The following is a 13,358-nucleotide window of genomic DNA, read 5'->3' as shown; positions in this document are numbered from 1 at the left end:
ACTTTGTAGACCAGGCTGGCCTCGAACTCAGAAATCCGCCTGCCTCTGCCTCCCAAGTGCTGGGATTAAAGGCGTGCGCCACCACGCCCGGCCCTTCTTTTTTAATAATAATTTTCGAGTAGACTGGAGAGATAGCTCAATGGCTAAGCACTTACTGCTCTTGCAGAGGACCTAAGATGGGTTCCCAGCACCCCTCCCTGTCAAGTGACTCAAAACTGCCTGTAACTTCGGCCCCAAGAAATCTGATGCCCTCTTCTGGCCTCCCTAGGCAACTGCACTCATGTGCACAATCTCCTATGCAGACTTAAATATATACACATAATTAAAAACTTAAAAATATGTGGATAGAGAAATGGCTTTGAGGTTAAGAGCACTGGCTGCTCTTCCAACGGATGTGGTTCAAGTCCCAGAACCTACATGGCAGCTCACAATTCTATGTAACTCTAGTTCCAGGGAATCTAATGCCCTCTTCTGGCCTCATAGGGCACCTGACACATGTAGTAGTATACAGACATTCATGTTGGCAAAATATTGCATATAAATAAAAAGTAATTTTTTTAACTAAAAATAACTTTATAATATAATAATATATAGTTAGACAATTTACATGTGACACAGTCAGTGGTTTTTAGTGTAACCATAGAGTTGTTCAAACATCATCACTTTAAATTCCAGGTTTTTTTGTCTTGTTTTGTTTTTTGCTTTATTTTTAATTAAAGACCAGATCTGTGTAATCCTGTTTTATCTTACATTCTCAGTATTTATTCTCCTGAGTCCTGGAACTTCAGATGTATACCACTAGGCCTGGCTTCAGTTCAGAAACATTTCTCCAGCTCTGGCTACAACTTAGTATATTTCTGGACTTGCCTATTCTGGATTCTCCTATATACAGAGTCGATAACATGTGACCTGTTTTTCAGTTTGTTTCCTTCTTTAATATGTCTGTTTTTAATTAATATGTTAATTGTATGTAGTAATGGGACTCAGTGTGACCTTTCCATGCATGCATGCACTTAGCATGCCTTCTAATCTGCCCATTAGTCCCTATGACAGTGCCATCCTGATTATCGATTACTGTAATTTTGTAGCTGATTTTGAAATTGTTCTTTAAGGTTATTTGGTTGGTGCTCAGGGTTCCTAACATCCCTTTGTGGACTTTAATCTCAGTTTACCAGTTTTTGCAAAGAAGCCAGCTCAAAGGGATGGAGAGATGACTCAGTGGCTAAGAGAACTGCTTGTTCTTGCAGAGGACTAGGGTTCAGTTCCTTGTAACATGGTGGTTCACAACTGTCTGAAACTCCAAGTCCAGGGGAGCCAGCACCTTCTTCTGACTTCATAGGCACATGGTGTACATACGCACATGCAGACAGAACATTTATACACATAAAATAAGTAAATCTTTTTTAAAAGGGAGCCGGCTAGAGTTTTAATAGGAATGTGTTGAATCTGATTTTTTTTTTTTTTTTTTTTTTTTTTTTTTTTTTTTTTTTTTTTTTTTTTTTTTTTTTTTTTTGGTTTTTCGAGACAGGGTTTCTCTGTGTAGCCCTGGCTGTCCTGGAACTCACTCTGTAGACCAGGCTGGCCTCAAACTCAGAAATCCGCCTGCCTCTGCCTCCTGGGTGCTGGGATTAAAGGCGTGCGCCAGAAATTAATTTTTTAAGGTTTTCCTTATTTCTTTTTACAATAACTAGTTTGTAAATTTCAAAATAGAAAACTTAATTTATTTTGCTATTTAAAATATTTATTTTAGATTTTATTTATTTTATTCTGTGTGCACAAGCATTTTGCTCCACGTCTGTGTACCGTGTGCGTACCTGGCCTGGTGCCCACATATCTCAGATGAGGGCATCAGCATCCCGTGGAACTGGAGCTGCAGATGGCTGTGAGTTGACATGTGGGTGCTGGGAACCAAACCTCGGTCTTTCTAGACTCTCCCTCATTTTGCTATATTCTTGATATAAGTAAGGTCTGACATTAGAGGCTAGGCTAGATTGGAACTTGCTGTATAAGGTTGGCCTCAACTCTTGATTCTCCAGCCTCTGCCTTCCAAGTGCTAGGTTTAAATACACGTTCCACCATACCTGGCTTTGGAATCTATTATTATTTTTAAGATAGGATTTCACTTTGTAGTTCAGACTGACCTAGAACTCTTGCCTTAACTTCCCAAGTGATGGGATTACAAGTGTGAGCTCCCACATCCAGCTGTAAATGGAATTTTATTATTTTATGTATGTATTTGTGTGAGCATTTGTCAGTGTGAGTATATATGGATGCGTGTACTTTTGTACCTGTGCACATATGCAAACGCCAGAAGAAGCCATTGGGTGTCACTGTCTGCCTTTTCTTTTGAGGCAGGGGTCTCTTCCCTAAACCTGAGGCCTGTGCGTTCTCAGCTAAACTGGAAGCCAGCAAGCCCTGGTGATCTTCCTGTCTGTGCCCAGCTTGGAGCTGGGGTCACAGGTACTTGTGGGGAAGCTAGCTTGTCACCTTGGTGCTAGAATCTGAACTCCAGTCCTCATGGTTTCAGAGAAGTGCTCTTAACCATTGAGCCACCATCTCTCCAGCTCCTGTAAATGAGATGCCACCTTTGGATTGCTAATTGCTAGAATATAGGGAGACAGCCAGTTATACACTGAGGTAGTGTCTTTTAGCCTTGCTGCTCTAGAATTGTCGTCTGTGGGGTTTCTTAGGCTGTTCTCTCTGCAAGGTTACAACATCTACAAATAGGAATTGTTTACTTATTCCTTCTCAAATGGAATGCTGTTCATTACTTTATTTCCTTACTCAAAAGAATTGCATGCTTCTTGAAGAGGACAGTGCTGTCCCAAAATCTAGCAGGGTAACCATTGTAAACATTGTGCTGTATACCCTCCTAGAAATACATGTGCATTTTTTAAAAAGAGAAAATCAAATTGTGATAGTATACTCTGTTCTCTCATCTCTTCCCACACTTATAACACATTGTAACATCTTCTGTGTCTGTATCTGGCGTTTTACTGGCTGCATAATATTCCATTAAAGACTTACTAACAGTCAGAGATGTCTCCTCAGCTGGAAAATGCTGACCTATGCTGAGCAGAGCATTAAATCCCTCCCTCGGTTGCATGAGTGGTGCCTGCATTTGGTCCCCAGTACTGCTACACAGAGTAATGGGGACCCATTTTTAACTCTGCTAAGCTGAATCACCAGATAGTCACCTGGTGTGTTCCTTCCTCCTGAGTATGGGGCCACCATGTGTTTCTTAACTAAACAGTGCCATCTTTACCACAGGTGTACTTGAAAGGGAGGTCTGGGGACAAGATGACCCACGAGAAGAACATCGACCAGCTGAAGAGTGAGGTCCAGTACATCCAGGAGGTGCGGACCCCTTTCCTTGGAGGGAATACCTAGATTTCCTGGGCTACCTTCTTTTATGGGTTCTGATGGGTTTCCCTTCTGTTCCTTTTATGTCACTTAAGTGCCCCTATGCAATGCTTTTTTTTTTTTTTTTTTTTTNAGGCTGGCCTCAAACTCAGAAATCCGCCTGCCTCTGCTTCCCAAGTGCTGGGATTAAAGGCATGTGCCACCACCACCCAGCCCCTATGCTCTCCTATGCATCAAATTATATTTATTTATACATTTTTACTTGTTACTTGGTTTTTTGAGGCAGGATCTCTCTGTGAAGCCATGACTGTCCTGGGACTCTGTGCAGACTGGGTTGGCCTTGAACTTATAGAGATCTGACAGACTCTGTCACAAAACATTTTTGACCTTTTCAATCTCATCTATTAATCAACCCACTCTGTCATCTGTTTGGTTGTAATCCCACCTTCTCCAGTCTTTCCCTGCCCCTGCCTGGCTTCTTAGCACTTACTACTGAACTCTGTAGTACACATCTTATTTGTCTTTTGTGTCACATGTCTTCCCAACTAGCATGTCAGCACTGCCAGAGGAGGGGATTAATATATCTGGTTTGTACAAGAGAGGTTGGGGTGTCACCCCCATTGAACACAATGCTCTGTCTGCAGCCACTGTTAGAACCATGCCAGACTGAGAATAGTATGGGTTGAGGAAGTGACCCGAAGGTGTTTACTTTCCCTGCCCTGGATCTCAAGTGTCAGGCCTTCTTCCCCAGGCCAGGAACTGCCTGCAGAAGCTCCGGGAGGATATAAGTAGCAAGCTCGACAGGAGTCCAGGAGACCCTCTGCGTCAGCAGGAGATACAGGTACGTTGGAATGGCACTGACTCTCAAGACATGGTCAGGAAGGGAGAGTGTATCAGGGATCTGGTTTCCTGAAAATTATCAGAGTTTGTGTTCCCAGTACACAGTCGTAGACAATCAACTATGGATCCAAACTTGTTGTAAGTTGATGTTGCTGAACTTGGGTGAACCTAAGTAAAATGGAAGTCTTTTTTTTTTTTTTTTTTAAAGATTTATTTATTTATTACATGTAAGTACACTGTAGCTGTCTTCAGACACACCAGATGAGGGAGTCAGATCCTGTTCAGGATGGTTGTGAGCCACCATGTGGTTGCTGGGATTTGAACTAAGGACCTTCGGAAGAGCAGTCGGGTGCTCTTACCTGCTGAGCCATCTCACCAGCCCCTTTTTTTTTTTTTTTAATAAAGATTTTTGTCTGTGTTAATTTCATCTCTCAATCAGTCCTCCCCCCCCCCACTCCTTCCCCATCTCTCTCTCCATTGAGACAAGGTCTTTCTGTGTAGCTCTGGTTATCCTAGAACTTACTATGTAAACCATGATGGCTTCTAACACAAAGAGATCCACTAGCCTCTGCCTTTCAAAGATGTACACCACCACACCCAGCTAAGATTTATTATTTTTATTTTATATGTATGAGTGTTTCCCTGCCCATGTTTACGTACCATGCATGTGCCTAGTGTCCCAGGAGGCCAAAAGAGTGTTGGATTCCTGGAACTGACTTTAGAGATGGTTATGTGCTGACGTATGGGTGCTGGGAACCAAAGTCAGGTCCTCTGCAAGTGCTGCCACCTCTTCAGTCCAAAAGTGGAAATCTTGATCCAGTCCTGCCTCAGGCCCTGGGCTGGGAAACTCCTTAGGGGTTCACCATTCTGCCCCTGTGTCCTTAGCCTGGCCTAGGATGTAGGACGTGGAAGCATCAGCAATGTAGGGACAAACAGTGTATAAATCTAATCTGAGAGGGTAGTGTGGGATTCTAGCTTTTTCAGAGTTCCAGGAAAGGAGTGTTCTCAGAAGTAGGGAATGTCTTCTCGACCTCTCACTTGGGCTCCTGAGATCAGACTTCTGTCTGCTTTGTTTGTCTTTTGGTTTGAGTCAGATGGTCTTTCTCCAGAAGCCTCCTCCCTGTTGTGAAGGGAAGAGTGGCCTAGTAGCTGGTGCCGGATGGGTTCCTTGTTGTCTTGACTGGGTTTCGTGTTGTGACCGTTTCCACATTTACTTTGTTTTAGCTGAAGCAGCACTGTAGAGGCAGTTGTCACACCTGTCTGGTGAGAGGCACCAGAGTATTCTGTGCAGAGTCAGGCCACAAAGCCCAGGCCTCTTGTTGGCACAGATAGCAGTCGTCGTGTGGTGAACAGTCTGGCTTTGGGTTAGATAGGATCGTAGCAAAAGCTTCCTTTCTTGATGTATGCTTGGTCAAACCTGTCAGGATCCCCACCACAGAGAGCACAGTGTTTATGGCAGGCAGCGGCTTGTACTCCTGGGAGGGATGTGTCTCACACGGTTTCCAGTCTACTGCAGGCTTTAGCCTGAGTTCTGTTTCATCCACCCCACAGGTTATAGTTCCCTCAAGGCCATTTTACGACCCTTTACTTCCTGTTTTCTCATGGAGCAGTAGAAATCTGTCTCCCTCCCTGCTCCTCCCCTCTCTTCTGTTTGTCTCCATTCCACCCTTTTCCTGCTTCTCACTTCTTCCCTCCTTTTCCCCTTCTCTCTTTCCCTATAAGATTAAAAAATGTTTCACCTTTATTTTGCATGTGAGCCAGCACACATGTAAATGTGTATGTGCATGCACTTATGCCACAACACACATGTGGATGTCAGGGGACAACTTGTGGGAGTCAAGTTTTCTCCTCCGCCAGGTGGGTTCTGGGGATTGAACTCAGATTGTCAGATTTGGTGGCAAGTGCCTCTGGGCCATCTCGCTGGTCTGTACAATTTGATGTCTTAGAAATATAATGCTTCAAAATTCTTTGCTTGGTTAAATTGTTTTTAACTCCTGATTTTATTTTTCTTTAAACAGGTGGTACTAGAAAAGCCAAATGGCTTTAGTCAGAGTCCCATGACTCTCTACAGTAGCCCATCTGAGGTAGGTAACAGGGCTGGCCATCCCACCTCATACTTATTTGGTATAAAAAGTAAACCACAAAGACAAAAAAGGCAAAAATACCCTAAGCTAACTGCTTAGAAGCAAGGACTGTTGGTAGGTGGGTCCTCCTACAGCATCATCTCTGATTGGCTGCTCCTTGGATGAACCCTGAAAGCTTTAAAGGAGTTGATGCCTTGTCCTCTCCCAGGAGATGAGGAACAACTGTTCTGAGGTGTGGTCTGAGCAGGAGGACTTTATTTTAATGTCCATGAGTATTTTTCCAGTGTGCCACATGTCTGTCCCACAGAGGGTGGAAGAGGGTATTGGATCCCCAGGAACTAGTGTTTCAGAAAGTTGTGAACCATTATGTAAATGCTGGGAGCTGAACTTGGATCCTCCGTGGTGGGGACAGGGGGTGTGGCAGGAAGAACTCTTAACTGCTAAGCCATCTCTCTAGCCCAGCATCAGGTTTGTTTGACAGTTCTTTAAATGATTCTAGTATTTATCCAGAGTCTAGTACCATTGTTTTCTATGCACAGATACTTATTTAAATACTGTGCTTATTAAACACGTCATATGTGCATGTATAATTGAGGGTCATGTTAAGCTCAGTTTTGTTTACTTTCCCTCTTGTATGCTATGCAAGCACTTTTACTCCTGAGGCACATACCCAGACACCTGGTTTTTTTGTCTGTTTTTAAAGATTTATTTATTTTTATGTATATGAATACACTGAAGCTGTTCAGATGGTTGTGAGCCTTCATGTGGTTGTTGGGAATTGAATTTAGGACCTCTGCTCACTCCGGTCAACCCGCTTGCTTGGGTCAGCCCCACTCACTCTGGTCAACTCCTCTCACTCAGTCCCTGCTCACTCCGACCCAAAGATTTATTTATTATTATACATAAGTACACTGTAACTGTCTTCAGACACGCCAGAAGAGGGCATCAGATCTCATTACAGGTGGTTGTGAGCCACCATGTAGTTGCTGGGATTTGAACTCAGGACCTTCAGAAGAGCAGTCACTGCTCTTACTGGCTGAGCCATCTCACCAGCCCCCTTATTTGTCTATTTGATTTTATATTATTTTATTTTATTTTAGAGACAGAGTCTCTCTATGTATTGCTAGCTGTCCTGGAACTAACAAGAAGAGATCCTTCTGCCTCTGTCTTCAGAGTGCTGGAATTAAAGGTGTACATCACCCCACCCAACTTTAAGTTTTATATCATGTTGAGTCATAGAGCTTCATTCTGTGGGTGTGCTTTTTTTAAAAAGTAATATTTGTTGCCTTTTGTGAGTAAATAATAAGATATACTAACTGTAGAAAATCTTGGAAATTTAGAAACACAGAAAATCAAAACAAGAAAATATAACAGTTTTAGTCTCTGTCAGTTTGTAAACAGCCTAAGGACTTCATGTCCCCCTAAGAGAATGCCACTGAGGAGGAAAAGCCAGATTCCTGACTGTATGCAGAATAACTCCAGGACCAGCCAGTGTGGAGGAAAGATGTGGGATGGTACACATTCCAGACTTAAGTGTGGGCTTAGGAAAGGGAGACGCTTAGTCGAAAAACAGCACCCATGGAAGGACAGGTTTCCCCACACAGGCAGTCAACCACGGTGTCTTTACAGTAGCGGCTGGCCATCTTGTGGCTTTCTAAATTACATTGTTCAAAGGACATAATTTACAACACGTTTTGAAGACTAAGCAGAACTTTCTTTTAAAATTAAGTAAAAATACACGAGGTAGTTTATTTCTTGTCTTAGAGAATTTCTTTTTGTAAATGAAATTGTCAGATTAAAGTTTAAAACATTGTTTTTTACATCTATTTATTGTGTGTGTGTGCACTCGAGTGTGCGTGCATATATACACATGAGCGTTTGAATGCCCCCACGTGTGTGAAGGTCTGAAGACAGCTTAAGGGAAATGGTTCTCTCCTACCAAGTGAGTCCCAGGCATTAAGTGCGATGAGACTTGGTCACAAACCCATTTATCCACCGAGCCATCCCATCACCCTAGATGGTGGTTTTTTGTCAGGGTGTTTGGGATGAGAGAGGAGCAACACTATGGTCAAGTTTAGAGACATTTGGCCCAAAGTAAGCTGAGATCACTTGTCACTGCCTCGTAGGAAAGTGAGGGTGTCTCTGTAAGCACTCTTGGCTTTATCAGTGCTGTTAACCAGGTTACCTCCCAGCTGGATTCCAGAATGAGGGCTTTCCTTCTCTTCCTTGGCCCTCATTTTTCCTGCCTCTCTGTCCTGTCTCATCTCCAGAGAGAAAAGATTATACTTTGATGAAGTCCAATGCAATTACTTAGTTACGATTTTGAGATTGCACCTCACACCACATCTCTTTGTCTTCTGTTTCTTTGGTGGGTGGCTTTTTGTTTGTTTGTTTTTGTTTTGTTTTTAAGGGGCTCTGTTTGCTTGGTGCTGAAGACTGTAATTATGGCCTCTACCACTAAACTACACGCCCAGCCCCAAGGCCAATTTTTTGGGGTTGGGTGTTTTTGGCCTTCATGTGTAGAACTGAATCACACCTATTCATTAGTCACAGTGTGTCACGGTTCATCAAGGCCTCTCACTGATCAGACTGTTTTTTTTTTTTCCTTCTTTTCCCACTAATGATAAAATACCTAATATAAAGACTTTAAATATGGCTGTAAAGTGTTTTCATGTTATATGATGGACCTATATGTTTTTAAAAAAAATTTTTTTTCCTCAAAATACTTTTTAGAATCTGTGTATGTTACTGTATGAAATCTGGCATAGGCCTATAATCTCAGGACTCGGAAGACTGAGGCAGGAGGATCAATGTCAGTTTGGAGCCTAGTTTGTTATTTGTTTCTCTCACATGTACTTTTATAACCTCCCCCCCCCCCCCCCCCCCCCCCCCCCCCCCACATCCTCTGTCTCTGTAGTGCTGGGAATTAAGGCCAGGGCCTTCCACATGTTAAGCAAACAGTGTACTACTTAGCTGAACCTCTGACATTAATTAATGAAGAAAAATTGTCATGTCATTAAAGGGGGGCTTTTGTGAGAAGACTAGTTAGAATAAGTGTGTCAGAGATATATTCAGGATCCTGTTGCAGTGTTCTTACTTGGCCTAGGTGCCTGAGTGATGCTGGAGAGGAACTGACAAGGTAGCATAATTAATGTCCAGATTTTAAGTATGGTTCCAGACATGTGCTTAATGCTAAACGTGCAGCTTGGATTGTTCCTTTTCCACAGAACACCATATTTGGGAAATAAGTCGTTGGTAATAAATTATAGTAACACCTGGCAATGTCTGCCTAAATCTTCTTACAAGCTCCAAACTACCCGCCGATATTGCCTTCCCGACTTTGGACATAGCCTATGAGATCTGGCGGGGTGAGGAGACTTCCCCATTTCATACATGTAGAAATGGAGGCCCATGGGAACCGGGAAGAATACGAAGGCTGGGAAGTGTCTCCCTCCACCCAGCTGAGGGTTCTGTGCTGAGGTGAAGGTCTTGCCACTTCCTACTGTGCAAGACCCAGAGACTGTGCCAGACTCTCAGGGAGTTATGCAGCGATTCGTGCCTTTGCAGCAAAAATGAGAGCGAGACCCTACACGTCTGCTCAGCCCTTACCAGCAGCCCACGGTTGGGTGTGTCTGGGAGGGACAGCTAGCAGCCACCTCAGTAAGACACCCTTTTCATCACATCAGATCCCTGTCTTCATGCCTTTGCTCTAATCCTGTCTATCCAGCAGAAGCCCTATGTATGCTGATCCTGTGTGAGGTGGGGAAACAACAAAAGATGTGCCTTTGGGCTTTGGGTCCAAATAGCCACTGTCCTTGGGGAGCCTAGTCTAAAAGGGAGGAAAGGACATTTCTCTCAGCTCTAATATGAAACTGGGGCTGATATTTCATACCTTTAATCCTAGCCAAGAAAGGCTGATGGCCACAAATTTGAGGCCAGACGGGACTGTGTATAATGAATTCCAATCAACCTGGGCTAGAGAATCACTTGTGTCAAAACAATAAAGACGAAATCTAATTTAGAGGAAAGCAGGGCATACCCATAAAGACAGCACATGCAGTGTGTGTGTGTGTGTGTGTGTGTGTGTGTGTGTGTGTGTAAATAACTCAAAACTCGGTTGCTCTTCCCTGTGTGATGCTAATTTTTGTGTGAGGGTAATCCCACAGATAGCCCAAATCCCAGCGTGGCAGGTGGGTTGGAGGGGACCTTCTCTTACTAAGTCATAGATACGGCAGCTTTCCCTTCCCCTCTCTGCTCCGGTTCTAGGTGGACCCTAGCATGAGTGAAGATGTTGAGAGCTTGAAGAAGACCGTGCAGGAGTTGCTTGCTAAGCTGCGGGAGGCCGAGCGGCGACACCAGTCGGACCGTGTGGCCTTTGAGGTAAGATTTGGCATCTGAAGAGAGGGTGCCCAGAGGGACTGGCTCCTGGATGAAGGGCCAGTGACTTTCTCAGCATTTTTTTGGGTGGACAGCAGCTTACATGAAATGCACCGCTGTGAAGCCTTACTCATTTGCCTGCCTTTGCTTTTCTCAGATGTTAGGGTGTTTGTGGTCCAAATCTGGCCCAAGCTCATGTCCTTCTTTCTCTGCAGTACTGAGGACAGACCTGCCCATGCCTTGTGCGTGTTGGGCCGTGCTCTACCACTGAGCACGGCTAGTCCTTGAAGGTTAGATCTCAAGTCTCTGTTCCACTGAAGTTGAGGATAGTTCTAGTCTAGGACAGCAGGTAATTCAGACGCCATTGCTGTGTCCCATAATGAGAGTCCTGGGGTCGAAGGTTCCTTGTGGGTAGGGACCATTGCCATCAGGCTCAGAACCCCAGTGCCTGGTATAATACATGACATGAGGTAGGTATTTCATAAATGTGGATTGAGAGAGTGAATAAATCTGTCTTGATGAGAAATTAACTATGCCAGTGGACACACAGAGCCTTGTCACCTTAATTATTGTTAGAGTCACTTTTAGATTTTATTTATTTTATGTGTATGGCTATCTGGTCTGCATGTATGTGTATCACATACATGCTTGGTGCTTGAGAAGGTCAGACGTGGGTATTAGATCCTCTGGAACTGGAGTTCTAGATGGTTGTGAACTGCCTCATGGGTGACGGGAATCAAACTTGAGTCCCTCTGGAAGAGCAACCCTGAGCCCTTGTTGTTGTTGCTTTTGAGACAGGGTCTTATGTAGCTTTGAAAAATCTCTGATTCCCTACCTTCCCAAATGCTGTATTATAGAGTGTGTCATCATGCCTGGTTTGATTCTGGGGTGGGGGGGAGGGGGGGGGATGACCGCTGTCCTGGAGATTGAATGCACACTAGGCAGGCACACTGCCAGTGAGCTAAGCTGTATTTCCAGCCCTATAGCTGACTTTGTTTAAAAAAAAAAAAAGTCTTTAATTCATTGATCTGTGTGGTGGGTAGGGGACACTTCCATGGCGTGTTCATGGAAGTCAGAGGACGGTTTATGAGAGTCATTTCTCTCCTCCCACCGTGGGGCTCCTGGAGATTGAACTCAGGTCACCACACTTGGTGGCAGTACCCTGCTATCCCATCTCACCAGCACAGTTTTTTTTCCCTCCAGGAATCGAGATTGTTTTAGGAGAATTTAAAGAAAAGTATATAAATATAAATTCCTTATCTGTTAAGAATGTGTGAGGTCTGTAGTTCACTGTGGGAAATTCTTTGGGTATAAAATGAAGTATACTATAGTGAGAATTTTGGCATTTTGGTTTCGTTAAAAAACACAGAAATATTATAAGAATATGTTTTTTGTTTTAATCCCAGGTGTGGGGTATGGTGTAACTTGTTCACAGTTGTTGACAGCAGCTCACTATGATTTACCTCGTGCTCTAGCAGGGGCGTGATTTTGCCAGGTCCAGGTAGATTCTGCAATTGTGTGATGTTTGGAATTCTGGGGACTTTTCAGAGGGTACATAAATGCTAGGCTCCTGAAAGGCATGGTGGGTTGTTGGCTATTGGTTGCTGTTTGTTAGTTACTGTTGGTTGCTGTTGGTTGTGGTTTGTTAAGTAGTTGTGCACAGAGAAGAAACAAGAAGAAATTAGATATCCTGATAGGGAAGATCAAACTTGTCCCAAGGAACTCATCACCAGGTAGAACTTCATGCATCCACTATCTGGATTCAGGAATGAAAGACACACACACACCAGTTAGTTTTAAAATGCCTTGGCTAGCTCAGCACACATTTCCCTCCTGCAATCTTGGTTTAATGCCCTCTACTTCTGTATTTTATCTTTGTTGCCCCGGCTCCTTCTGGGTTCCCTCCCAGTCTTTTCTGCCCAAGACGCTTCTAGGCAGCCCTTCTGGGGGCCACAATCCCTCTCACCTCCATTTCGGATGATTTTCCTTCTGCAGCTCTAAATCTGATCTGCTTCCTTCTGAGTCATGGCGATTCTTCCCTCCTTCCTCTTCCCAGTTCCTAGTCCACGCCAATCTCAACATCCTGCCTCAGTCTACTTGCCCAGCCACTGGCTGTTGGCTCTTTATTGATTGATCAAAAACCAATTGGGGACAAGGACCTTCAGTGTTTGGACACACGGATTCCTGATTTTGGGGGCCGGATTAATTCAAAGCTTTAGGACCAAGCCCCACAAAAAGGAAGTAGTCTAACAATAATGTTGCCCTTTTCCAACGTCTGACTTTATTCAGGGATTTCTTTTCTTTCTTCTCTATCCTTTTTCCTCTCATGTAGTTTTAGGGGGTTGGACAGGTGGAAGAAGAGGGGTGGAGAAGGTTGGAAGGAAGAAGAACCCACAAAGTAGCAAAACCTCACTACAGTGCAGTTAGAACAATAACCCTTCTATTATTGTTCATTCACAAATAAAATATGTTATGATAGGATTATGTTCCTCACAGGCACACTGGGATCTCATAGAAGGAGGACAGCTAGCCTGAATTCTTTTTCATGGCACTAAAATGATTTTTTTTTCATTGTGGATGGGTGGTGTGGCAGTGTGTGTGTGGATGGGTGGTGTGGCAGTGTGTGTGTGGATGGGTGGTGTGGCAGTGTGTGTGTGGATGGGTGGTGTGGCAGTGTGTGTGTGGATGGGTGGT

General features: G+C 43.9%; 1 protein-coding gene across 2 annotated transcripts in view; it reads left to right on the top strand.

Moving 5' to 3' along the window:
• Positions 1-13,358, top strand: part of Tuft1 (tuftelin 1) — a 48,757-nt gene that overhangs the window by 22,145 nt on the left and 13,254 nt on the right. For both annotated transcript variants that reach the window (XM_029474773.1, XM_021157898.1), the window contains 4 exons: positions 3,271-3,357; positions 4,115-4,204; positions 6,222-6,287; positions 10,554-10,667. In XM_029474773.1, coding sequence (XP_029330633.1) covers positions 3,271-3,357; positions 4,115-4,204; positions 6,222-6,287; positions 10,554-10,667 — 357 coding nt within the window. The remainder of the gene's footprint in view (positions 1-3,270; positions 3,358-4,114; positions 4,205-6,221; positions 6,288-10,553; positions 10,668-13,358) is intronic.

This window comes from Mus caroli, chromosome 3, assembly GCF_900094665.2.
Source record: "Mus caroli chromosome 3, CAROLI_EIJ_v1.1, whole genome shotgun sequence".
NCBI classification, from domain to species: domain Eukaryota; kingdom Metazoa; phylum Chordata; class Mammalia; order Rodentia; family Muridae; genus Mus; species Mus caroli.
This window is presented reverse-complemented; position numbering and strand designations above follow the sequence as displayed.